The sequence below is a fragment of the Oncorhynchus kisutch genome, linkage group LG14 (assembly GCF_002021735.2).
Source record: "Oncorhynchus kisutch isolate 150728-3 linkage group LG14, Okis_V2, whole genome shotgun sequence".
Classification (NCBI taxonomy): Eukaryota; Metazoa; Chordata; class Actinopteri; order Salmoniformes; family Salmonidae; genus Oncorhynchus; species Oncorhynchus kisutch.
In genome coordinates this window covers 2788220-2815292 of record NC_034187.2, presented here as the reverse complement: position 1 = coordinate 2815292, position 27073 = coordinate 2788220, and the positions used below count along the sequence as shown (strand labels likewise).

Sequence of the window (27073 nt, the reverse complement as noted above, 5' to 3'; positions counted from 1 at the left end):
TCAATGTTAGTGGTGGCTGTTTAACAGTCTGATGACCAGAGAGTTGAGTCAGTGTGTTGGCAGCAGCCACTCAATGTTAGTGGTGGCTGTTTAACAGTCTGATGGCCTTGAGACAGAGAGTTGAGTCAGTGTGTTGGCAGCAGCCTCTCTGTGTTAGTGGTGGCTGTTTAACAGTCTGATGGCCTTGAGATAGAGAGTTGAGTCAGTATGTTGGCAGCAGCCACTCAATGTTAGTGGTGGCTGTTTAACAGTCTGATGGCCTTGAGACAGAGAGTTGAGTCAGTATGTTGGCAGCAGCCACTCAATGTTAGTGGTGGCTGTTTAACAGTCTGATGGCCTTGAGACAGAGAGTTGAGTCAGTATGTTGGCAGCAGCCACTCAATGTTAGTGGTGGCTGTTTAACAGTCTGATGGCCTTGAGACAGAGAGTTGAGTCAGTGTGTTGGCAGCAGCCACTCAATGTTAGTGGTGGCTGTTTAACAGTCTGATGGCCTTGAGACAGAGAGTTGAGTCAGTGTGTTGGCAGCAGCCACTCAATGTTAGTGATGGCTGTTTAACAGTCTAATGGCCTTGAGATATAAGCTGTTTTTCAGTCTTTCGGTCCCAGCTTTGACGCACCTGTACTGACCTCGCCTTCTGGATGATAGCGGGGTGAACAGGCAGTGGCTCGGATGGTTGTTGTCCTTGATATTTTTGGCCTTCCTGTGACATCGGGTGGTGTAGGTGTCCTGGAGGGCACGTAGTTTGTCCCCAGTGATGAGTTGTGCAGACAGCACCACCCTCTGGAGAGCCCTGCGGTTGTGGGTGGAGCAGTTGCCGTTCCAGGCGGTGATACAGCCCGACAGAATGCTCTCAATTGTGCATCTGTAGAAGTTTGTAAGGGTTTTAGGTGACAAACCAAATTTATTCAGCCTCCTAAGGTTGAAGAGGCACTGTGGCGCCTTCAGCACGCTGTCTGTGTGGGTGTTTGTCAGTGATATGTACACCGAGGCTAAATGAATAAATTGGCCCCAAAAAAATGTAACGGACAATTCTGTATACTGTCTTGTGTAAGATTTAAATTGACACAATACCTGTTAGCAAAGGTGTCAGCTAGAGATGATATGCAGGAGCTTGCAGGGATTTGTAGTTTTAAATCACGATTTTGTAGTCTTCAACGATGTCTACTTTGACGCTAATTAGCATTTTCAAAATCTGAGAGTAAATAGAGCCGAATATATTGAGAAATGTCACCTTGTCCTAGAGAGAGTTTTACATGGTTAAAAAAGATGTCTCGCCAGGGTAAGTCTACACGAAACACTGCCCTTATTTGAAGTGTTTCCCTATGGGGAAAAAATGAAGGGTGGAAAAAAACAATTGGAACCATTTCCCTGTTTGACTGCTAGGTTTTATGGGTATTATGACTCATACTGTGGGGCTCTATGGCCAATACATACTGTAGCATCAGCAGTTCAGGGTTTATATACAATAAGGGTACTAAACTCATTCCAAGGAGGGTTTGCAGGTTTTTCCTTTCGAATCAAATTGTATTGGTCAGTTAAGCCCTAGACAACCAGGTGAGGGGAGGTCTTTACTAATTAGTTACTTTAATTCACCAATCAAGTACAAGGGAGGAGCGAAAACCTGCAGACACTTGGTCCTCCGTGGAATGAGTTTGACAGGTGATATTTATTGAACAAAAAGATGAACTCAACATGCAACAATTTCACAAATTTTACTGAGTTACAGTTCATACAAGGAAATCTGTTAATTGAAATCAATTCATGAGGCCCTAATCTATGGATTTCCCATGACTGGGCAGAGGTGCAGCCTGGGAGGGCAGGCCCAGCCAATCAGAACGAGTTTTTCCCCACAAAAGGGCTTTATTACAGACAGAAGTACTCCTCAGTTTTATCAGCTGTCTGGGTGGCTGGTCTCAGACGATCCCGCAGGTGAAGAAGCCGGGTGTGGAGGTCCTGGGTTGACGTGGTTACACCTGGCCTGTGGTTGTGAGGCCGGTTGGACGTAGTGCCAAATTCTCTAAAACGACGTGGGAGGTGGCTTATGGTAGAGAAATTAACATTAAATTCTCTGTCAACAGCTCTTGTGGACATTCCTGCAGTCAGCATGCCAATTGCACACTCCCTGGAAACTTGAGACATCTGTGGCATTGTGTTGTTTGACAAAACTGCACCTTTTTAGTAGCCTTTTATGGGTCCCCAGCACAAGGTGCACCTGTGTAATGATCATGCTGTTTAATCAGCTTCTTGATATGCCACACCGTGGCCAGGTGGACGGATTATATTGGCAAAAGAGAAATGCTCAATAACAGGGATGTAAACAAATTTGTGCACAACATTTTAGAGAAATAAACTTTTTGTGCGAATGGAACATTTCTGTGATCTTATATTTCAACTCATGAACCATGGGACCAACACTTTACCTGTTGCGTTTATATTTATGTTCAGTAATAAATAAATTGGTCTCCACCGGACTCAATCTCTTTGCTGTAGAAAAATGATTCAATAATGTGTGAGCTAGGCCATTTAACATACGCTCTTATTCAGAGCGATTTAGAATAGTGAGTCATTTCAAATCAAATCAAAGTTTATTTGTCACGTGTGCCGAATACAACCTTCACCTTACAGTGAAATGCTGAATACAACAGGTGTAGTAGACCTTACAGTGAAATGCTGAATACAGCAGGTGTAGTAGACCTTGCAGTGAAATGCTGAATACAACAGGTGTAGTAGACCTTACAGTGAAATACTGAATACAACAGGTGTAGTAGACCTTACAGTGAAATGCTGAATATAACAGGGGTAGTAGACCTTACAGTGAAATGCTGAATACAACAGGTGTAGTAGACCTCACAGTGAAATGCTGAATACAACAGGTGTAGTAGACCTTACAGTGAAATGCTGAATACAACAGGTGTTGACCTCACAGTGAAATGCTGAATACAACAGGTGTTGACCTCACAGTGAAATACTGAATACAACAGGTGTAGTAGACCTTACAGTGAAATGATGAATACAACAGGTGTAGACCTTACAGTGAAATGCTGAATACAACAGGTGTAGTAGACCTTACAGTGAAATGCTTAATACAACAGGTGTAGTAGACCTTACAGTGAAATGCTGACTTACAGGCTCTAACCAATAGTGCAAAAAAGGTATTAGGTGAACAATAGGTGGGTAAAGAAATAAAACAACAGTAAAAAGACAGGCTACATACAGTAGAGAGGCTATATACAGTAGAGAGGCTAAATACAGTAGAGAGGCTATATACAGTAGAGGCTATATACAGTAGAGAGGCTATATACAGTAGAGAGGCTATATACAGTAGAGAGGTTATATACAGTAGAGAGGCTATATACAGTAGAGAGGCTATATACAGTAGAGAGGCTATATACAGTAGAGAGGTTATATACAGTAGAGAGGCTATATACAGTAGAGAGGCTATATACAGTAGAGAGGCTATATACAGTAGAGAGGCTATATACAGTAGAGGGGCTACATACAGTAGAGAGGCTATATACAGTAGAGAGGCTATATACAGTAGAGAGGTTATATACAGTAGAGGCTATATACAGTAGAGGGGCTACATACAGTAGAGAGACTATATACAGTAGAGAGGCTATATACAGTAGAGAGGCTATATACAGTAGAGAGGCTATATACAGTAGAGAGGCTATATACAGTAGAGAGGCTATATACAGTAGAGGGGCTACATACAGTAGAGAGGCTATATACAGTAGAGAGGCTATAACAGTAGAGAGGCTATATACAGTAGAGGGTATATACAGTAGAGAGGCTATTTACAGTAGAGAGGCTATATACAGTAGAGAGGCTATATACAGTAGAGAGGCTATATACAGTAGAGGCTATATACAGTAGAGAGGCTATAACAGTAGAGAGGCTGTATACGGTAGAGAGGCTATATACAGTAGAGAGGCTATATATGGTAGAGAGGCTATATACAGTAGAGAGGCTATATATGGTAGAGAGGCTATAACAGTAGAGAGGCTGTATACGGTAGAGGGGCTATATACAGTAGAGAGGCTATGTACAGTAGAGAGGTTATATACAGTAGAGAGGCTATATATGGTAGAGAGGCTATAACAGTAGAGAGGCTGTATACGGTAGAGGGGCTATATACAGTAGAGAGGCTATATATGGTAGAGAGGCTATATACAGTAGAGAGGCTGTATACGGTAGAGGGGCTATATACAGTGTTAGAAATTGGATATGTAGACGGGCGAGTCGGTCAAGGATCGATTCAGACAAGGTGGTAAATTGTATGACAAGCTACAGTTTATTCAGAGTGAAGATATCTAGAACAGCGTAATTACGGCTCTCCCGCTGGTTCGTACGGAACTGCAGACGAAGAGACCGATACAATCAGTACACCACTTATATATAGAATAGAAAGTAGGTTGATTCTGGAAGATCGGATCTTTGGATTGGTTCAGCTGGGGTGTAGTCTGTAGTCTTCCGCCATTGGCTCAGTTGTCTGTCCGTCATCGTAGAATCCTCTTCGGGCACACAATGTTCAGCTACAACGGAGATTATGTGTGTGCGCTGGTTTTGGCAATTAGTGTAATGCGGGAGCTATCCTGTAGGGGACCGCACAGGCTCTACTTTGAGTTGTAGCCCTTTATTAACAATTGTTTGGTCACCTGCATAAGAAATAGCATTTCTCTACAACAGTAGAGAGGCTATAACAGTAGAGAGGCTGTATACGGTAGAGAGGCTATATACAGTAGAGAGGCTATAGACAGTAGAGAGGCTTTATACAGTAGCAAGGCTACATACAGACACCGGTTAGTCAGGCTGATTGAGGTAGTATGTACATGTAGATATGGTTAAAGTGACTATGCATATATGATGAACAGAGAGTAGCAGAAGCGTAAAAAGAGGTGGTGGCGGGACACAATGCGGACATTCTAGTGCTGGTACCGAAACCACAACCCTTGCGTTGTAAGCCTCAATGCTATACCATTTGAGCCACACGGAATCCTATGAATATAGCATAGCAAGATAACAAGATAGCAAGATAGCAAGATAATATTTAACTTGTTTAGCTGCCGCCTTGCTTTATCTTTCCACATAAACTGGCCATGTGTTTCTATTACAGCATTTCTTCATCCATTTTACAATGGTGCCAATAAACTGCAGAATGAAAAGTAGGATGGAGCGAATGAATGAATGGATGGATGTTCCTGTCAGCCAATGGGAAACAAGACATACCCTAAACCCCTCCTATGTCAGTGAATGCGGACGTCAGATCCACAATCAACAGAACCGATAATTGTTCCCCTCCAACAGGATTTATATTTCTCAGAGACGTATCAAAATCAGGTGGGGTTTTTTCTTCTCTTACAAATCGTTTCCATTACAGCTGAAAGATGAATCTTACACGTTTTTTGATGGCATGCAAATATATATGATCTGACTATCGGCCTAGTTAAATTACGGTTAGATAAAAAGATAACTTGCTATCTAGCTAGGTAACAATTCGGAGTAAATAGCTAGGTTTAGTTTTACAGTAGAGTTACGTGCTATTTGCTAATCGATAGAAACGAATAACTAATATAGCTAGGTATCAAATAGCTAGGGAAGATCAGGTTTGATATTCGTATTAATTGGATTACTGAAATATAGGGCATTGACACTGGTCAGTTGTCTGGGACCCGACATTGAATCGCACTGAACTCTGTCAGGCAGAGATGAGCGTTTGAATAAGGACAGTTTTCTCTATAAGCCAAAATGTTGAATACAATTTGATATTTTAACGTACTTGACCAGTTTTCCATACGGTTGGTTCTTTTTTGGCGGTAGGAATGTGAGACAATATATCCACAGGAAAGCATAATTGCATCCGTTTTTCACAGCGCTGGTGCATCGTTCAGATGTATATCACATTAGCTCGAGCCGGTTGTGTACATGCTTCAGGTAGAAATATGAATGCTCTTCCAGCGCTTTGAAAAATTAGACATAATTATATATTCCTGTGGATATATTGTCTCACATTTCTACTGCCAAAAGGACCAACCATATGGACAACCGGTAAAGAAAGTTCAAATATAATTTGATAAAAAAATCTGGCGGCCTGTAGCGGTCACGAGAGGAAACTTTCCTGATCAAGTATTTCTACTTGCACATCTATCACTCCAGTGTTAATTGCTAAATTATAAATATTTCGCCACTATTGACCTATTTATTGCCTTACCTCCTTACTTAATTTGCACACATTGTATATATATTTCTCTATTGTGTTATTGACTGTATGTTTGTTTTACTCCATGTGTAACTCTGTGTTGTTGATTGTGTCGAACTGCTTTGCTTTATCTTGGCCAGGTCGCAGTTGTAAATGAGAACTTGTTCTCAACTAGCCAACCTGGTTAAATAAAGGTGAAATAAACAATACAATTCAAATCCTAATTTCCGCCTGAGTTGGGTTTCCAGGCAATGCAGTCAGGTGACATTCAGGTGAGGCGAGAGGGCTGTGGGTGTCACGAAATTTCGTCAGCGGGTGATTGTCAAGCAGATAACTGTTGGTCTCACGGTAATTTACCGTTAATTAATATAAACACATTTAGCATCTCCTGGCTTCAACACAGCCTACAAGCCACTGAGCAGACCTTTGGAACATCTACATTTGATAAAAGTCTAATAAATCCATTATTTATTTTAGACAGGTCTAAAGAAACATGATATGAAGAAAATGTAGTCTATTTCAGAAGAACAGAATAGTTTACTCTGACTTGTCCTTATGTTAGGGTCCTGATCTGGCTATGCCAAATGGCTGTGGGCTATACTAGTTCACTTAGCAGACAAGATCTGCTTAGAATTCCGTGGCATTATTTTATATTATTTTATAGTATGAAGAATACAATTGAAGAAAGCTGTAAAACGCACATACTGCTATTCTGTGTTGTTTGGTCAACAAAGAAACAGGTCCTCCTAGATGCTTAATTTAGAGTCATTAATAATGTATCTTTAGTTGTTCTACAAACATTGGCCTCTATGTTTTGGTGTTTAATACATTGTAAGGCTGCATGATGGGACTCTAATGATGATTGGAAAAAAGTTGCTTGAAATGCATGAGCTCTGCATTGTTTGTTTTTGTGAGAAGCACTTGATAATGCCTCGGATTTCCCAGCGGGATCCCGTTTATGTGACCACGATGCACCCTAAAATATCCATACCTTTTTGTAGCCCTTCTCCCTGAGTGCTGCCTGCTCCGAAGAACCTCTCGTCTCACTCACACGGCTCTCCATCACGTGATCGGGTCTTTCTCACAGACTGCAAGTGAAGACGGACACATCGGGGACGCAACTGTGCCCATCCTCATCCAATTCCGAGGTGCATATTGAAGATATTGGAAGAACTGTCCACATTTTACTTTTCGTCAGCCAACAAGATGAGTAGGCCTAACGAACAGCAAAAGCATTAGCCTATGTCAATCTACTATCCCCATAGTACATATTCTGTGTGAGGAAAAATATATTCCAAACATAGTCTGGGATAGTTGTGAGATGCGATAGATCCCAAATTAATACAACCACTAGGATCAAAATCGGGTTTTTTAACGCAACGTGGCTGACGCAACAGATCAGAATGTTTAGCTTAAAATGCTGATGAACTATTAGACTGTTTCTTCACATTATGTAAAGATAAACAATGTGCTTAATATTAGCATAATATTAGGAAAGTTGAGAAATAAATATAGTAGACCTAGCCTATAGAAAGCTGATGGGATCCTCCTCTTTTTAATAGAGGCCATCACTCTGTTTTCTCACTCCACTCTGTTTCCTTCACTTTGTTTCCTTTACTCTGTTTCCTTCACTCTGTTTCACTCTGTTTTCTCACTTCACTCTGTTTCCTTCACTCTGTTTTCTTCAATCTGTTTTCTCACTTCACTCTGTTTCCTTCACTCTGTTTCCTTCACTCTGTTTTCTCACTTCCCTCTGTTTCCTTCACTCTGTTTTCTCTCTATTGCATAGCTAATAGAAATGTTGCGCAACATGGGCTCTCATGAAGTGTTTGATTCGATTTTCAAACACATTTGCATTGATGTCAGTGTGATTAGAGGGACAATAGAGTGATGAGAATCAGGCAGGTAGCAAGTTTGGTAGGCTACTAATGACCATCAGCAGCATCAGAGCTCGGAGAAGCTTAATTACCGTGACTAAACGGTGACGTGGAATTTGACTGGCGTCATGACTCGTGACCGCCGGTGTGGCGCTAATACGGTCACCGCAACAGCCCTAGGCGAGACCATGGAGATCCTATTAAATTACTAGAGGGGCTAGCTATTGTCATAAACCCTCAAAGTTCCAGAATGGGTTGAAAAACGGCAGCCAAATCTAGCTTCAGATTTTTACACCAAATAATGTGATTTTAACCAAAGATTTTTGGTATCCATTACTGGGAGTTCCAGGATTGGTACTGTTTGTCGTAGGCCAAGATGGACTCTTAAAGAGTCTAACCTTAACTTTCCTCCTTAATGGAAAATTCCACCCAAAAACTATATTTTGGTAGTTGTTTCATTAGACCACTATTTGATCATTGTAGTCCTAGAATGTTTTGCTTGTCAGCAATCAAGTTTTCAACGTAACTTTCAAAATTAAAAAATCATCACCGTAATGATGTATTTCGCACCTTTTTATGTTATTTTCAGAGGTAGACTGGCTCTGGCAGCAAAAACAGCCAGATGCTCCAGGTAGACTGGCTCTGGCAGAAAAAACAGCCAGACGCTCCAGGTAGACTGGCTCTGGCAGCAAACACAGCCAGGACGCTCCAGGTAGACTGGCTCTGGCAGCAAAAACAGCCAGGACGCTCCAGGTAGACTGGCTCTGGCAGCAAAAACAGCCAGATGCTCCAGGTAGACTGGCTCTGGCAGCAAAAACAGCCAGGACGCTCCAGGTAGACTGGCTCTGGCAGCAAAAACAGCCAGGACGCTCCAGGTAGACTGGCTCTGGCAGCAAAAACAGCCAGATGCTCCAGGTAGACTGGCTCTGGCAGCAAAAACAGCCAGATGCTCCAGGTAGACTGGCTCTGGCAGCAAAAACAGCCAGATGCTCCAGGTAGACTGGCTCTGGCAGCAAAAACAGCCAGATGCTCCAGGTAGACTGGCTCTGGCAGCAAAAACAGCCAGATGCTCCAGGTAGACTGGCTCTGGCAGCAAAAACAGCCAGATGCTCCAGGTAGACTGGCTCTGGCAGCAAAAACAGCCAGATGCTCCAGGTAGACTGGCTCTGGCAGCAAAAACAGCCAGGACGCTCCAGGTAGACTGGCTCTGGCAGCAAAAACAGCCAGATGCTCCAGGTAGACTGGCTCTGGCAGCAAAAACAGCCAGATGCTCCAGGTAGACTGGCTCTGGCAGCAAAAACAGCCAGATGCTCCAGGTAGACTGGCTCTGGCAGCAAAAACAGCCAGATGCTCCAGGTAGACTGGCTCTGGCAGCAAAAACAGCCAGATGCTCCAGGTAGACTGGCTCTGGCAGCAAAAACAGCCAGATGCTCCAGGTAGACTGGCTCTGGCAGCAAAAACAGCCAGATGCTCCAGGTAGACTGGCTCTGGCAGCAAAAACAGCCAGGACGCTCCAGGTAGACTGGCTCTGGCAGCAAACACAGCCAGACGCTCCAGGTAGACTGGCTCTGGCAGCAAAAACAGCCAGACGCTCCAGGTAGACTGGCTCTGGCAGCAAACACAGCCAGACGCTCCAGGTAGACTGGCTCTGGCAGCAAAAACAGCCAGATGCTCCAGGTAGACTGGCTCTGGCAGCAAAAACAGCCAGATGCTCCAGGTAGACTGGCTCTGGCAGCAAAAACAGCCAGATGCTCCATCTAAACTTGAACCGATTCTCAATTGCGATACGCTTCTAGAAATATAAAGCCCTCTACTTTCATATCACATCAAAATAAACTCACAATTGCAAAATACACTCTGTATACTGTGTTAACCAGGCTTTATCGCAGTTGCAGCCGAGAGTATTTTTCAGTGACGACACGATTTTGGTGGTCTTTTTCCAATACACAGTTGTTTGGAGCATGCGAGATAGGTATAATTAGAACAGGCAGGATTCTTTAATGCAGGATTTGTTAATGCAGGATTTGTTAATGCAGGATTTGTTCATGCAGGATTTGTTCATGCAGGATTTGTTCGTGCAGGATTTGTTAATGCAGGATTCTTTAATGCAGGATTCTTTAATGCAGGATTCTTTAATGCAGGATTTGTTCATGCAGGATTTGTTCATGCAGGATTTGTTCATGCAGGATTTGTTAATGCAGGATTTGTTCATGCAGGATTTGTTCATGCAGGATTTGTTAATGCAGGATTTGTTAATGCAGGATTTGTTAATGCAGGATTTGTTCATGCAGGATTTGTTCATGCAGGATTTGTTCATGCAGGATTTGTTCATGCAGGATTTGTTCATGCAGGATTTGTTCATGCAGGATTTGTTCATGCAGGATTCTTAGATAAAACATAGAAAAAGACCTTGCTGCAGATTTAAATAGCTTGTTATTGTATATTCTGCCCAACTTCAGTCAGGGTTCGCTCCAAATCATGGAAAATAAGTAATTTCGTGCCTTAGTTGCACTTTTTCAGCTTCTGTTGCACTTTTCCACTGGGATGAATATATATTTGATCTCTTCATTGGGTCACCAGACACCGGTCTGGCTGATGTGTAGGCTACTTTTCTCCTCTTTTTTTTTCCCAGTAGAAAGTTCAAATTCAAGATTAACTTTTAAGCAAAACATTAGGAAATGTAGTTGGCTACATTCTTTCAATGATAAACATTATAAATATGATGGCCATTCTCAGAACACATCGTTATGTCTACTGCTCTATCACTCAGTACACTTGTTATGGTTCCATCAGTAATTCACATTGTTCAGCCTGGCAGATGAAAATGCACACGATATACTTACGTTGTCCTATTCAATGATCAATGAAATGGGTTAATAAATAGCCTAACGCAATGGCTGGCTACTACTGCCTGCGTTTACTACAGACACATTCAGATGAACGTAGGAGAACTCACTGTTCACCATATAGTGGTTCACTTTAGAGAGGAGCAAAGCTTCTCTCCTGACACTTGTCACAACATTTATACGATCAAAATAAACTTCACGTGTCATTTTGTTTTTCTAATGATCTGTTGCTTGGTAAACATGCCTGGGAGAGAATAAATAATATCAAAGGAAGGATGGGCTTGGATCACGACATATGCCGCCGCATTCATGTGCTAGTCAGAACTAGGAAACTCTGAAATGTTTGACTTGCTAACTGGTTGAAGTTTCCTAGTTCTGACTAGCACGTGAATGCGGCCGCATATGTCGTGATCCAAGCCCATCCTTCCTTTGATATTATTTATAGGCAGACTAAAACGACCCTATGGCCTCAGCCAAGTAGGCAGACTAAAACGACCCCATGGCCTCGGCCAAGTAGGCAGACTAAAACGACCCCATGGCCTCAGCCAAGTAGGCAGACTAAAACGACCCCATGGCCTCAGCCAAGTAGGCAGACTAAAACGACCCCATGGCCTCGGCCAAGTAGGCAGACTAAAACGACCCCATGGCCTCAGCCAAGTAGGCAGACTAAAACGACCCCATGGCCTCAGCCAAGTAGGCAGACTAAAACGACCCCATGGCCTCAGCCAAGTAGACAGACTAAAACGACCCTATGGCCTCAGCCAAGTAGACAGACTAAAACGACCCTATGGCCTCAGCCAAGTAGACAGACTAAAACGACCCTATGGCCTCAGCCAAGTAGGCAGGAAATGACTAAATTGAATAACAATGACTAGTTACGGGATTCTGATTCAATACAAGATGTTTGGAGAAAGGGAGACTTGTGCCCTGAGACGAGTGGCTGTAAAACATTCACTAAACCCTAAACCTCAACTAAACATTGTAATGAATAATGTATAAATTGAGCAAGTTGAGGTGAATAAACTGCTTGGAGGAACCCTGGATTGTAAACTGTCATGGTCAAAACATATTGATACAACAGTAGCTAAGATGGGGAGGAGTCTGTCTATAATAAAGCGCTGCTCTGCCTTCTTAACAACACTGTCAACAAGGCAGGTCCTACAGGCCCTAGTTTCTACCTTCTTAACAACACTATCAACAAGGCAGGCCCTACAGGCCCTAGTTTCTACCTTCTTAACAACACTATCAACAAGGCAGGTCCTACAGGCCCTAGTTTCTACCTTCTTAACAACACTATCAACAAGGCAGGTCCTACAGGCCCTAGTTTCTACCTTCTTAACAGCACTATCAACAAGGCAGGTCCTACAGGCCCTAGTTTCTACCTTCTTAACAGCATTATAAACAAGGCAGGTCCTACAGGCCCTAGTTTCTACCTTCTTAACAGCACTATCAACAAGGCAGGTCCTACAGGCCCTAGTTTCTACCTTCTTAACAACACTATCAATAAGGCAGGTCCTACAGGTCCTAGTTTCTACCTTCTTAACAACACTATCAACAAGGCAGGTCTTACAGGCCCTATTTTCTACCTTCTTAACAACACTATCAACAAGGCAGGTCTTACAGGCCCTAGTTTCTACCTTCTTAACAACACTATCAACAAGGCAGGTCCTACAGGCCCTAGTTTCTACCTTCTTAACAGCACTATCAACAAGGCAGGTCCTACAGGCCCTAGTTTCTACCTTCTTAACAACACTATCAACAAGGCAGGTCTTACAGGCCCTAGTTTCTACCTTCTTAACAGCACTATCAACAAGGCAGGTCCTACAGGCCCTAGTTTATACCTTCTTAACAACACTATCAACAAGGCAGATCCTACAGGCCCTAGTTTCTACCTTCTTAACAGCATTATTAACAAGGCAGGTCCTACAGGCCCTGGTTTCTACCTTCTTAACAACACTATCAACAAGGCAGGTCCTACAGGCCCTAGTTTCTACCTTCTTAACAACACTATCAACAAGGCAGGTCCTACAGGCCCTAGTTTCTACCTTCTTAACAGCACTATCAACAAGGCAGGTCCTACAGGCCCTAGTTTCTACCTTAACAACACTATAAACAAGGCAGGTCCTACAGGTCCTAGTTTCTACCTTCTTAACAGCACTATCAACAAGGCAGGTCCTACAGGTCCTAGTTTCTACCTTCTTAACAACACTATCAACAAGGCAGGTCCTACAGGCCCTAGTTTCTACCTTCTTAACAGCACTATCAACAAGGCAGGTCCTACAGGCCCTAGTTTCTACCTTCTTAACAGCACTATCAACAAGGCAGGTCCTACAGGCCCTAGTTTCTACCTTAACAACACTATAAACAAGGCAGGTCCTACAGGTCCTAGTTTCTACCTTCTTAACAGCACTATCAACAAGGCAGGTCCTACAGGTCCTAGTTTCTACCTTCTTAACAACACTATCAACAAGGCAGGTCCTACAGGCCCTAGTTTCTACCTTCTTAACAGCACTATCAACAAGGCAGGTCCTACAGGCTCTAGTTTCTACCTTCTTAACAACACTATCAACAAGGCAGGTCCTACTGGCCCTAGTTTCTACCTTCTTAACAGCACTATCAACAAGGCAGGTCCTACAGGTTCTAGTTTCTACCTTCTTAACAGCACTATCAACAAGGCAGGTCCTACAGGCCCTAGTTTCTACCTTCTTAACAACACTATCAACAAGGCAGGTCCTACAGGCCCTAGTTTCTACCTTCTTAACAGCACTATCAACAAGGCAGGTCCTACAGGTTCTAGTTTCTACCTTCTTAATAACACTATAAACAAGGCAGGTCTTACAGGCCCTAGTTTCTACCTTCTTAACAACACTATCAACAAGGCAGGTCCTACAGGCCCTAGTTTCTACCTTCTTAACAACACTATCAACAAGGCAGGTCTTACAGGCCCTAGTTTCTACCTTCTTAACAACACTATCAACAAGGCAGGTCTTACAGGCCCTAGTTTCTACCTTCTTAACAGCACTATCAACAAGGCAGGTCCTAGTTTCTACCTTCTTAACAACACTATCAACAAGGCAGATCCTACAGGTCCTAGTTTCTACCTTCTTAACAACACTATCAACAAGGCAGATCCTACAGGCCCTAGTTTCTACCTTCTTAACAGCATTATTAACAAGGCAGGTCCTACAGGCCCTGGTTTCTACCTTCTTAACAACACTATCAACAAGGCAGGTCCTACAGGCCCTAGTTTCTACCTTCTTAACAACACTATCAACAAGGCAGGTCCTACAGGCCCTAGTTTCTACCTTCTTAACAGCACTATCAACAAGGCAGGTCCTACAGGCCCTAGTTTCTACCTTAACAACACTATAAACAAGGCAGGTCCTACAGGTCCTAGTTTCTACCTTCTTAACAGCACTATCAACAAGGCAGGTCCTACAGGTCCTAGTTTCTACCTTCTTAACAACACTATCAACAAGGCAGGTCCTACAGGCCCTAGTTTCTACCTTCTTAACAGCACTATCAACAAGGCAGGTCCTACAGGCCCTAGTTTCTACCTTCTTAACAGCACTATCAACAAGGCAGGTCCTACAGGCCCTAGTTTCTACCTTAACAACACTATAAACAAGGCAGGTCCTACAGGTCCTAGTTTCTACCTTCTTAACAGCACTATCAACAAGGCAGGTCCTACAGGTCCTAGTTTCTACCTTCTTAACAACACTATCAACAAGGCAGGTCCTACAGGCCCTAGTTTCTACCTTCTTAACAGCACTATCAACAAGGCAGGTCCTACAGGCTCTAGTTTCTACCTTCTTAACAACACTATCAACAAGGCAGGTCCTACTGGCCCTAGTTTCTACCTTCTTAACAGCACTATCAACAAGGCAGGTCCTACAGGTTCTAGTTTCTACCTTCTTAACAGCACTATCAACAAGGCAGGTCCTACAGGCCCTAGTTTCTACCTTCTTAACAACACTATCAACAAGGCAGGTCCTACAGGCCCTAGTTTCTACCTTCTTAACAGCACTATCAACAAGGCAGGTCCTACAGGTTCTAGTTTCTACCTTCTTAACAGCACTATCAACAAGGCATGTCCTACAGGCCCTAGTTTCTACCTTAACAACACTATCAACAAGGCAGGTCCTACAGGCCCTAGTTTCTACCTTAACAACACTATCAACAAGGCAGGTCCTACAGGTCCTAGTTTCTACCTTCTTAATAACACTATCAACAAGGCAGGTCCTACAGGCCCTAGTGTCTACCTTCTTAACAACACTATCAACAAGGCAGGTCCTACAGGCCCTAGTTTTGTCACACCTGGACAACTGTTCTGTCGTGTGGTCAGGTGACACAAAAAAATTACTTATTGTATTGTAATGATTTTCAAATTGTATAAACTGCCTTAATTTTGCTAGACCCCAGGAAGAGTAGCTGCTGCCTTGGCAGCAACTAATGGGGATCCATAATAAACCCCAGGAAGTGGCAGGAACTAATGGGGATCCATAATAAACCCCAGGAAGAGTAGCTGCTGTCTTGGCAGGAAATGGATTCATAATTACAAAGTACAGAGTAGACTCAAGTTTATGACTATGTCTGTTGGACTGAGCGGTAGGTTGTATTGAGTAGACTGTCAGCGTTGGACTGAGTAGACTGTCAGCGTTGGACTGAGCGGTAGGTTGTACTGAGTAGACTGTCAGCGTTGGACTGAGCTGTAGGTTGTATTGAGTAGACTGTCAGCGTTGGACTGAGCGGTAGGTTGTATTGAGTAGACTGTCAGCGTTGGACTGAGCGGTAGGTTGTATTGAGTAGACTGTCAGCGTTGGACAATGGTAGGTTGTATTGAGTAGACTGTCAGCGTTGGACAATGGTAGGTTGTATTGAGTAGACTGTCAGCGTTGGACTGAGCGGTAGGTTGTATTGAGTAGACTGTCAGCGTTGGACTGAGCGGTAGGTTGTATTGAGTAGACTGTCAGCGTTGGACAATGGCAGGTTGTATTGAGTAGACTGTCAGCGTTGGACTGAGCGGTAGGTTATATTGAGTAGACTGTCACCGTTGGACTGAGTAGACTGTCAGCGTTGGACTGAATGGTAGGTTGTATTGAGTAGACTGTCAGCTCTCACTGTGTCCTCTCTATTATAGGACAGAGCAGTGCCACCCACCAGTGCCATGGCTGGCATCACTATCCGAAGATTTGAGGAAGATGACAAGGAGACCGTGAAGGAGATCTTCACCATGGGGATGAGCGAGCACGTCCCTTCCTCCTTCATGCACCTCCTCAAACAGCCCCTGACCCAGATGATCCTGATGGTCACGTTCTGCGCCCTGCTGGCCAGCTCCAAGTCCGTCTTGCTGCCTGTAGTAGGGGTCACTCTCCTCCTGGCTGGGGCCAAGCAGCTGGTGGGCTACCTCTTCAACAGCTACATCGACACCTCCCTGAGGAAGGACCTCGACCACATCCAGGAGACCTACCTGGAGAACAAGGACTCGTGTTTCTGGGTGGCTGAGAGCGACGGCCGGGTCGTGGCAACGGTGGCCTGCCTGCCCGCGGAGAGGGAACCAGGCTGCATGGAGCTGAAGAGGTTGTCTGTACGTCGTACACACCGGGGGATGGGCATCGCCAAGGCCCTCAGCAGGACAGTGGCAGACTTCAGCAGGGAGAGGGGCTTCCCTGCGGTCGTCCTCTACACGTCTGTAGTGCAGACTGATGCACAGAGGCTGTATGAGAACGTGGGCTACACACGGGTCAGAGAGTTCGTCATCCCTGAGCCCATCGCCAAAATCACCAACTTTACTCTGATAGAGTTTAAACTGGACTTACTGCAGGGGAGGAAATAGGAGGACTGGACTTACTGCAGGGGGGGAAATAGGAGGACTGGACTTACTGCAGGGGGGGAAATAGGAGGACTGGACTTACTGCAGGGGAGAAATAGGAGGACTGGACTTACTGCAGGGGAGAAATAGGAGGACTGGACTTACTGCAGGGCGGAAATAGGAGGACTGGACTTACTGCAGGGCGGAAATAGGAGGACTGGACTTACTGCAGAGGGGGAAATAGGAGGACTGGACTTACTGCAGGGGGGGAAATAGGAGGACTGGGCTTACTGCAGGGGGAGGAATAGGAGGACTGGACTTACTGCAGGGGGGGAAATGGGAGGACTGGACTTACTGCAGGGGGGGGAATGGGAGGACTGGACTTACTGCAGGGGGGGAATAGGAGGACTGGACTTACTGCAGGGGGGGAATAGGAGGACTGGACTTACTGCAGGGGGGAATAGGAGGACTGGACTTACTGCAGGGGGAAATAGGAGGACTGGACTTACTGCAGGGGGGGAAATAGGAGGACTGGACTTACTGCAGGGGGGAAATAGGAGGACTGGACTTACTGCAGGGGGAGGAATAGGAGGACTGGACTTACTGCAGGGGGGGGAAATGGGAGGACTGGACTTACTGCAGGGGGGGGAATGGGAGGACTGGACTTACTGCAGGGGGGGAATAGGAGGACTGGACTTACTGCAGGGGGGAATAGGAGGACTGGACTTACTGCAGGGGGAAATAGGAGGACTGGACTTACTGCAGGGGGGGAAATAGGAGGACTGGACTTACTGCAGGGGGGAAATAGGAGGACTGGACTTACTGCAGGGGGGAAATAGGAGGACTGGACTTACTGCAGGGAGGAAATAGGAAGAGGACAGAACTTACTGCAGGGAGGAAGTAGGAAGAGGACAGAACTTACTGCAGGGAGGAAATAGGAAGAGGACAGAACTTACTGCAGGGGGGAAATAGGAAGAGGACAGAACTTACTGCAGGGAGGAAATAGGAAGAGGACAGAACTTACTGCAGGGGGGAAATAGGAAGAGGACAGAACTTACTGCAGGGAGGAAATAGGAAGAGGACATAACTTACTGCAGGGGGGAAATAGGAAGAGGACAGAACTTACTGCAGGGGGGAAAGGAATGTTATAATATCTGTACATTATAGGAACACCTTTATTCACAAAAATACAATGATTAATGTTTTACTTTAGCTTGAGATTAAGAATCAGCGGAAGAGACATTTATAAGTGCATGAAGAGGTACAAAAGATGCCTGTTTTATTGAAACTACTTTCAGTTCCTGTTGATACTATGTCCAGTCTTCTGCCAGCACATGATGGCAATAAGGGGAAGAAGGATTGGGAGACTAACTGCCAATAACACAAAAAGCTCAACAGAGACAGAGACATCTTTGTAATCAGGTTAAAGGACATCACCCTGGGCGGGGTGAACTTCAGTAGGGGATAAAAAGGGAAGACGCCATCTTGAAAACTGAGTGTGTTTACTCCGGAGTTGCAATCCTTATTAAACAAACTAACCTCTGATCAAAGAAGTTTTCTGTGGTCTCGTGTATGAACTGAGGGCAGAAATCCCTTACAGGGGGAAATAGGGTGAGGACTGGACTTACTGCAGGGAGGACTGGACTTACTGCAGGGAGTACTGGACTTACTGCAGGGAGGACTGGACTTACTGCAGGGAGGAAATAGGGTGAGGGCTGGACTTACTGCAGGGGAGGACTGGACTTACTGCAGGGAGGACTGGACTTACTGCAGGGAGGAAATAGGGTGAGGACTGGACTTACTGCAGGGGAGGACTGGACTTGTTTCTGGGTGGCTGAGAGCGACGGCTGGGTGGTGGCAACGGTGGCCTGCCTGCCCGCCGAGAGGGAACCAGGCTGCATGGAGCTGAAGAGGTTGTCGGTACGTCGGACACACCGGAGGATGGGCATCGCCAAGGCCCTCAGCAGGACAGTGGCAGACTTCAGCAGGGAGAGGGGCTTCCCTGCGGTCGTCCTCTACACGTCTGTAGTGCAGACTGATGCACAGAGGCTGTATGAGAACGTGGGCTACACACAGGTCAGAGAGTTCGTCATCCCTGAGCCCATCGCCAAAATCACCAACTTTACTCTGATAGAGTTTAAACTGGACTTACTGCAGAGGGGGAAATAGGAGGACTGGACTTACTGCAGAGGGGGAAATAGGAGGACTGGACTTACTGCAGAGGGGGAAATAGGAGGACTGGACTGCAGGGGGGGAAATAGGAGGACTGGGCTTACTGCAGGGGGGAAATAGGAGGACTGGACTTACTGCGGGGGGAAATAGGAGGACTGGACTTACTGCAGGGGGGAAATAGGAGGACTAGACTGGAGGGGGAAGGGGAATAGGAGGACTGGACTGGAGGGGGGAGGGGAATAGGAGGACTGGAGGGGGGGGGAAATAGGAGGACTGGACTTACTGCAGGGGGAAATAGGAGGACTTACTGCAGGGGAGGAAATAGGAGGACTGAACTTACTGCAGGGGGGGAAATAGGAGGACTTACTGCAGGGGAGGAAATAGGAGGACTTACTGCAGGGGGGAAATAGGAGGACTTACTGCAGGGGAGGAAATAGGAGGACTTACTGCAGGGGGGAAATAGGAGGACTGGACTGGAGGGGGGGGAAATAGGAGGACTTACTGCAGGGGAGGAAATAGGAGGACTTACTGCAGGGGAGGAAATAGGAGGACTTACTGCAGGGGAGGAAATAGGAGGACTTACTGCAGGGGAGGAAATAGGAGGACTTACTGCAGGGGGGAAATAGGAGGACTGGACTTACTGCAGGGGAGGAAATAGGAGGAGTTACTGCAGGGAGGGAAATAGGAGGACTGGACTTACTGCAGGGAGGGAAATAGGAGGACTGGACTTACTGCAGGGAGGGAAATAGGAGGACTGGACTTACTGCAGGGGGGGAAATAGGAGGACTGGGCTTACTGCAGGGGGGGAAATAGGTGCACTGGATTTACTGCAGGGGGGAAATAGGAGGACTTACTGTAGGGAGGACTGGACTTACTGCAGGGGAGGAAATAGGGTGAGGACTGGACTTACTGCAGGGGGGGAAATAGGGTAAGGACTGGACTCACTGCAGGGAGGACTGAAAGGACAACAGGACACAGACAGACACACTCGCGAGCACACACACACACACACCCACACACACACACCCACACACACAGACTCACACACGCACCCACACCCACACACACCCACACCCACACAGACACCCACACAACACACACACACACACACACACACACACACACACACACACACACACACACACACACACACACACACACACACACACACACACACAAGTGCTCTGTAGTGCTAGTTAATTCCATCTGCTCTACTGGACAGGTGCAGAAACAGGATAGGGGTCCATCTGCTCTACTGGACAGGTGCAGAAACAGGATAGGGGTCCATCTGCTCTACTGGACAGGTGCAGAAACAGGATAGGTTTCATTCCAGCCTGTATGACTGTGTCTGGACTTTGCCATGGTTGATCTACGGTTGTTGAATAATATTTATGGTCATGAACCTCCTCAGTACCAGTGCTAGGCAGCACTGAGTGCAAATGGGACTAAATTACTGCTATAATGGACATTTTTAACAGTTGTTTAATTTAGTCAATTAATGTGTGTAATTTTGTGCATACTGAACATTCGTTTTGACTTAATGTGTCAATTAAAAGGGGTTGAATCATTTGTTCTGGTTCTTTTTGTTTTTCTCCTGATTTTATTGGATAAGCAGGAGAATTATGGGTCAATTCAAATCTGGACCTCAGAACCAGTCCTACCGCTGATCTTCCATGTGTCCCCTCTAATCAGGACACGTTCAGGTCTCAGACGCCCATGAGGGAGCTGGCCAGATAGACCAGAAAAACAGGGAGGACCACGACCAAGGCACTCTTCATATATTTAAAATTACTTTTATTGTTATGGCATGTTCAATGGAACAAATATGATTTATTTTTTAAATTCAGACGCGCTTCAGCATAGGCCTTCGTCTTGGAGTACCTTCTATCTATAAAGATCTACTATTTTGTACCCTAGGAAAGCTTCCCTTCTGTTTTCTACAAGAAAACTAGCAGTACTTTAGATTTCAATACCCCCCTACTGTCTGCCTATGATTCAATACCCCCCTACTGTCTGCCTGTGACTCAATACCCCCCTACTGTCTGCCTGTGACTCAATACCCCCCTACTGTGTGCCTGTGATTCAATACCCCCCTACTGTCTGCCTGTGATTCAATACCCCCTACTGTCTGCCTGTGACTCAATACCCCCCTACTGTGTGCCTGTGATTCAATACCCCCCTACTGTCTGCCTGTGATTCAATACCCCCCTACTGTCTGCCGGTGATTCAATACCCCCCTACTGTCTGCCTATGATTCAATACCCCCCTACTGTCTGCCTGTGACTCAATATGCCCCTACTGTCTGCCTGTGACTCAATACCCCCCTACTGTCTGCCTGTGATTCAATACCCCCCTACTGTCTGCCTGTGACTCAATACCCCCCTACTGTCTGCCTGTGACTCAATACCCCCCTACTGTCTGCCTGTGACTCAATACCCCCCTACTGTCTGCCTATGACTCAATACCCCCCTACTGTCTGCCTGTGACTCAATACCCCCCTACTGTCTGCCTGTGACTCAATACCCCCCTACTGTCTGCCTGTGACTCAATACCCCCCTACTGTCTGCCTGTGACTCAATACCCCCCTACTGTCTGCCTGTGACTCAATACCCCCCTACTGTCTGCCTGTGACTCAATACCCCCCTACTGTCTGCCTGTGACTCAATACCCCCCTACTGTCTGCCTGTGACTCAATACCCCCCTACTGTCTGCCTGTGACATTCCTTATCTTAAATGTGTTATTAGTTTATCTCCAGCCCAGTCTGTTTCTCTAGTGAGCGGTCTTCTCTTCACAGGGATCAGATGAGATGGACGGCTATCGGTTCTGTATATACCGAGATGAAGACTACTCCGTGGTCAGGGAGGTCCACACGGTTCGTTGAGCAACTGGATGCTGAGGCTCTCAGACAGACCTGGGTACAGCTCACCCTGTTGTGTGCTGTCCTGGCCCTATCTGTTTCTGTCATGGAGGCAGACCTGGGTACAGCTCACCCTGCTCTGTGCCGTCCTGGCCCTATCTGTTTCTGTCATGGAGGCAGACCTGGGTACAGCTCACCCTGCTCTGTGCCGACCAGGCCACGGGCGTGACGGTACCTGTTCAACCACGGGATCCAGCTAGGTCCTCCATTTTAATTAATTAATCTACACACAAAACCCCATAATGACAAAGCAAAAACAGGTTTTTAGACATTTCAGCAAATGTATTAGAAAAAATTAAATAAACAATATCACATTTCCATAAATATTCAGACTCTTTACTCATTACTTTGCTGAACCACCTTTGGCAGCGATTACAGCCTCAAGTCTTCTTGGGTATGACACTACAAGCTTGGCACACCTGTATTTGGGGAGTTTCTCCCATTCTTCTCTGCAGATCCTCTCAAGCTCTGTCAGGTTGGATGGGGAGAGTTACTATTTTCAGGTCTCTCCGGAGATGTTCGATCTGGTTCAAGTCCGGGCTCTGGCTGGGCCACTCAAGGACATTATGTCATGTGCCTTTTGGTAAACTACCAGCAGGATGTCATGTGCCTTTTGGTAAACTACCAGCAGGATGTCATGTGCCTTTTGGTAAACTACCAGCAGGATGTCATGTGCCTTTTGGTAAACTACCAGCAGGATGTCATGTGCCTTTTGGTAAACTACCAGCAGGATGTCATGTGCCTTTTGGTAAACTACCAGCAGGATGTCATGTGCCTTTTGGTAAACTACCAGCAGGATGTCATGTGCCTTTTGGTAAACTACCAGCAGGATGTCATGTGCCTTTTGGTAAACTACCAGCAGGATGTCATGTGCCTTTTGGTAAACTACCAGCAGGATGTCATGTGCCTTTTGGTAAACTACCAGCAGGCTGTCAGGTGCCTTTTGGTAAACTACCAGCAGGATGTCATGTGCCTTTTGGTAAACTACCAGCAGGCTGTCAGGTGCCTTTTGGTAAACTACCAGCAGGATGTCAGGTGCCTTTTGGTAAACTACCAGCAGGATGTCATGTGCCTTTTGGTAAACTACCAGCAGGATGTCATGTGCCTTTTGGTAAACTACCAGCAGGATGTCATGTGCCTTTTGGTAAACTACCAGCAGGATGTCATGTGCCTTTTGGTAAACTACCAGCAGGCTGTCATGTGCCTTTTGGTAAACTACCAGCAGGCTGTCATGTGCCTTTTGGTAAACTACCAGCAGGATGTCATGTGCCTTTTGGTAAACTACCAGCAGGATGTCATGTGCCTTTTGGTAAACTACCAGCAGGATGTCATGTGCCTTTTGGTAAACTACCAGCAGGATGTCATGTGCCTTTTGGTAAACTACCAGCAGGCTGTCATGTGCCTTTTGGTAAACTACCAGCAGGATGTCATGTGCCTTTTGGTAAACTACCAGCAGGATGTCATGTGCCTTTTGGTAAACTACCAGCAGGATGTCATGTGCCTTTTGGTAAACTACCAGCAGGATGTCATGTGCCTTTTGGTAAACTCCCAGCAGGATGTCATGTGTCTTTTGGTAAACTACCAGCAGGATGTCATGTGCCTTTTGGTAAACTACCAGCAGGATGTCATGTGCCTTTTGGTAAACTACCAGCAGGATGTCATGCGCCTTTTGGTAAACTACCAGCAGGATGTCATGTGCCTTTTGGTAAACTACCAGCAGGATGTCATGCGCCTTTTGGTAAACTACCAGCAGGATGTCATGCGCCTTTTGGTAAACTACCAGCAGGATGTCATGCGCCTTTTGGTAAACTACCAGCAGGATGTCATGCGCCTTTTGGTAAACTACCAGCAGGATGTCATGCGCCTTTTGGTAAACTACCAGCAGGATGTCATGTGCCTTTTGGTAAACTACCAGCAGGATGTCATGTGCCTTTTGGTAAACTACCAGCAGGATGTCATGTGCCTTTTGGTAAACTACCAGCAGGATGTCATGTGCCTTTTGGTAAACTACCAGCAGGATGTCATGTGCCTTTTGGTAAACTACCAGCAGGATGTCATGTGCCTTTTGGTAAACTACCAGCAGGATGTCATGTGCCTTTTGGTAAACTACCAGCAGGATGTCATGTGCCTTTTGGTAAACTACCAGCAGGATGTCATGTGCCTTTTGGTAAACTCCCAGCAGGATGTCATGTGTCTTTTGGTAAACTACCAGCAGGATGTCATGTGCCTTTTGGTAAACTACCAGCAGGATGTCATGTGCCTTTTGGTAAACTACCAGCAGGATGTCATGTGCCTTTTGGTAAACTACCAGCAGGATGTCATGCGCCTTTTGGTAAACTACCAGCAGGATGTCATGCGCCTTTTGGTAACCTACCAGCAGGATGTCATGCGCCTTTTGGTAAACTACCAGCAGGATGTCATGTGCCTTTTGGTAAACTACCAGCAGGATGTCATGTGCCTTTTGGTAAACTACCAGCAGGATGTCATGTGCCTTTTGGTAAACTACCAGCAGGATGTCATGTGCCTTTTGGTAAACTACCAGCAGGATGTCATGTGCCTTTTGGTAAACTACCAGCAGGATGTCATGTGCCTTTTGGTAAACTACCAGCAGGATGTCATGTGCCTTTTGGTAAACTACCAGCAGGATGTCATGTGCCTTTTGGTAAACTCCCAGCAGGATGTCATGTGCCTTTTGGTAAACTCCCAGCAGGATGTCATGTGCCTTTTGGTAAACTCCCAGCAGGATGTCATGTGCCTTTTGGTAAACTACCAGCAGGATGTCATGTGCCTTTTGGTAAACTACCAGCAGGATGTCATGTGCCTTTTGGTAAACTACCAGCAGGATGTCATGTGCCTTTTGGTAAACTACCAGCAGGATGTCATGTGCCTTTTGGTAAACTACCAGCAGGATGTCATGTGCCTTTTGGTAAACTCCCAGCAGGATGTCATGTGCCTTTTGGTAAACTACCAGCAGGATGTCATGTGCCTTTTGGTAAACTACCAGCAGGATGTCATGTGCCTTTTGGTAAACTACCAGCAGGATGTCATGTGCCTTTTGGTAAACTACCAGCAGGATGTCATGTGCCTTTTGCTAAACTACCAGCAGGATGTCATGTGCCTTTTGGTAAACTACCAGCAGGCTGTCATGTGCCTTTTGGTAAACTACCAGCAGGCTGTCATGTGCCTTTTGGTAAACTACCAGCAGGCTGTCATGTGCCTTTTGGTAAACTACCAGCAGGCTGTCATGTGCCTTTTGGTAAACTACCAGCAGGATGTCATGTGCCTTTTGGTAAACTACCAGCAGGATGTCATGTGCCTTTTGGTAAACTACCAGCAGGATGTCATGTGCCTTTTGGTAAACTACCAGCAGGCTGTCATGTGCCTTTTGGTAAACTACCAGCAGGATGTCATGTGCCTTTTGGTAAACTACCAGCAGGCTGTCATGTGCCTTTTGGTAAACTACCAGCAGGATGTCATGTGCCTTTTGGTAAACTACCAGCAGGCTGTCATGTGCCTTTTGGTAAACTCCCAGCAGGATGTCATGTGCCTTTTGGTAAACTACCAGCAGGATGTCATGTGCCTTTTGGTAAACTACCAGCAGGATGTCATGTGCCTTTTGGTAAACTCCCAGCAGGATGTCATGTGCCTTTTGGTAAACTACCAGCAGGATGTCATGTGCCTTTTGGTAAACTACCAGCAGGATGTCATGTGCCTTTTACTGAGGAGTGGCTACCGTCTGGCCACTCTACCATAAAGGCCTGATTGGTGGAGTGCTGCAGAGATGGTTGTCCTTATGGAAGGTTCTCATCTCCACAGAGGAACTCTGGAGCTCTGTCAGAGTGTCCATAGGGTTGTTGGTCACCTCCCTGACCAAGGCCCTTCTCCTCTGATTGCTCAGTTTGGCGGGCCAGCTTTAGGAAGAGTCTTGGTTCCAAACTTCTTCCACTTAAGAATGATGGAGGCCACTGTGTTCTTGGGGACCTTCAATACTGCAGAAATGTTTTGGTACCCTTCCTCAGATCTGTGCCTCGACACAATCCTGTCCCGGAGCTCTACGGACAATTCCTTTGACCTCATGGCTTGGTTTTTGCTCTGACATTCACTGTAAACTGTGGGACCTTCTATAGATATGTAGACAGGTGTGTTGCCTTTCCAAATCATGTCCAATCAATTGAATTTACCACAGGTGGACTCCAATCAAGTTGTAGAAACATCTCAAGGATGATCAATGGAAACATGATGCACCTCTAGTCTCATAGCAACGGGTCTGAATATTTATGTAAATAAGGTATTTCTGTTATTATTATTATTTTTTACATTTGCAAAAAAAAAACATCTAAACCTGTTTTCGCTTTGTCATTATGGTATGGAACGCGGTTTGGGTCTTTGCGTGTCAAAAAAGAAAAATCAAATAACACAAATTGAAGTGTTAAAATAAGCTTGTTGACCAATCAGGACCTAAATGACTGCACGTCAGATAATAATTTAACGCGTTCATACATTTTTTTACTTAGTGTAATCAATGTGTAATAACTATCACTCGTATTTCATACGTCACAACGATTCATCGATATGTATGCTATGACGCTGGAAAGTCTTATGTCTCCATACCTGCCCTTCCCCAATCTCTGTTACGACAGTGCTGGACAAAAAAATCTGCTAGCTGATGGATGCAAACAATGTTCTAACCCCAAAACATAGCTAACGACAAGTCTGTTTCAGTAGCTACAGCTATCTAGCTAGGTGTCATCATCTAAAATAACCCCTAATTTATAAGACAGTTCTTATTTCATTAATGGAGGTCGGACCCATCTATGTGAAGCTAGCCACAATAAGGCTTAGCCACAATAGTGGAATTTGCGTCTAGCCTTCAAAATAAAGGTATGTAATTGACAGAGATGCAAATTAATATAAATATTATAATGCATGTAATAATAATTTAATAGATCATGCTAAACGAGATTGACATGTTGTATAAAATCAACAAACGACAATAATTTGTTTATTTCACAAATCTTTTGAAATCACACTGGATGTATTAGACTTTAGAATTGCATTGGGGGGGGGGGATCCTTATTTCACTGTACGGCCTTAACCAATGGATTGTGGATCGATGACATGGGGTATCAGTCTACTCAGTGACACCCAGAGAACATTAGTGTCGTAGCTCTTATTGTGGGACTCATTTATTGTACGAGTCAAACCTACTATGTGTATTGAACACCATACCACAGGGAAAACAATACTG

At 45.3% G+C, this 27073-nt stretch overlaps 2 protein-coding genes across 4 annotated transcripts; both read left to right on the top strand.

Annotated features, from left to right (window-relative positions):
- Window positions 1-5227: 5227 nt before the first annotated feature.
- LOC109885473 (N-acetyltransferase 8) lies at window positions 5228-18285 on the top strand. Of its 3 annotated transcripts, none has more exons than XM_031787638.1 (3): window positions 5228-5341; window positions 16064-16755; window positions 16788-18285. In XM_031787638.1, exons 1-3 carry the CDS (start codon window positions 5255-5257, stop codon window positions 16789-16791), a joined length of 783 nt encoding a protein of 260 aa, XP_031643498.1. In that variant the 5' UTR covers window positions 5228-5254; the 3' UTR covers window positions 16792-18285. The 3 variants fall into 3 exon arrangements, with proteins under 3 accessions (XP_031643498.1, XP_031643497.1, XP_020332906.2); XM_020477317.2 differs by adding an exon at window positions 7202-7348 and having other exon boundaries at window positions 5233-5341; window positions 16064-18285; XM_031787637.1 differs by having other exon boundaries at window positions 5230-5341; window positions 16064-18285.
- Window positions 18048-19112, top strand: LOC109885472 (probable N-acetyltransferase camello). The gene is made up of 3 exons (XM_020477316.2): window positions 18048-18075; window positions 18352-18443; window positions 18521-19112. The coding sequence occupies exons 1-3, from the start codon at window positions 18048-18050 to the stop codon at window positions 18902-18904; spliced, it is 504 nt and encodes a 167-aa protein (XP_020332905.2). The 3' UTR covers window positions 18905-19112.
- The last annotated feature ends 7961 nt before the right edge of the window (window positions 19113-27073 follow it).

Coding starts and splice junctions, on each gene's coding strand:
- LOC109885473 (XM_031787638.1), top strand. CDS start 5,255: ATGCGGACGTCAGATCCACAATCAACAGAACCGATAATTGTTCCCCTC. Junction 5,342..16,063: donor CAGAGACGTATCAAAATCAG/GTGGGGTTTTTT, acceptor TCTCTATTATAG/GACAGAGCAGTGCCACCCAC.
- LOC109885472 (XM_020477316.2), top strand. CDS start 18,048: ATGTCCAGTCTTCTGCCAGCACATGATG. Junction 18,076..18,351: donor TCTTCTGCCAGCACATGATG/GCAATAAGGGGA, acceptor AAATAGGGTGAG/GACTGGACTTACTGCAGGGA. Junction 18,444..18,520: donor TACTGCAGGGAGGAAATAGG/GTGAGGGCTGGA, acceptor GGAGGAAATAGG/GTGAGGACTGGACTTACTGC.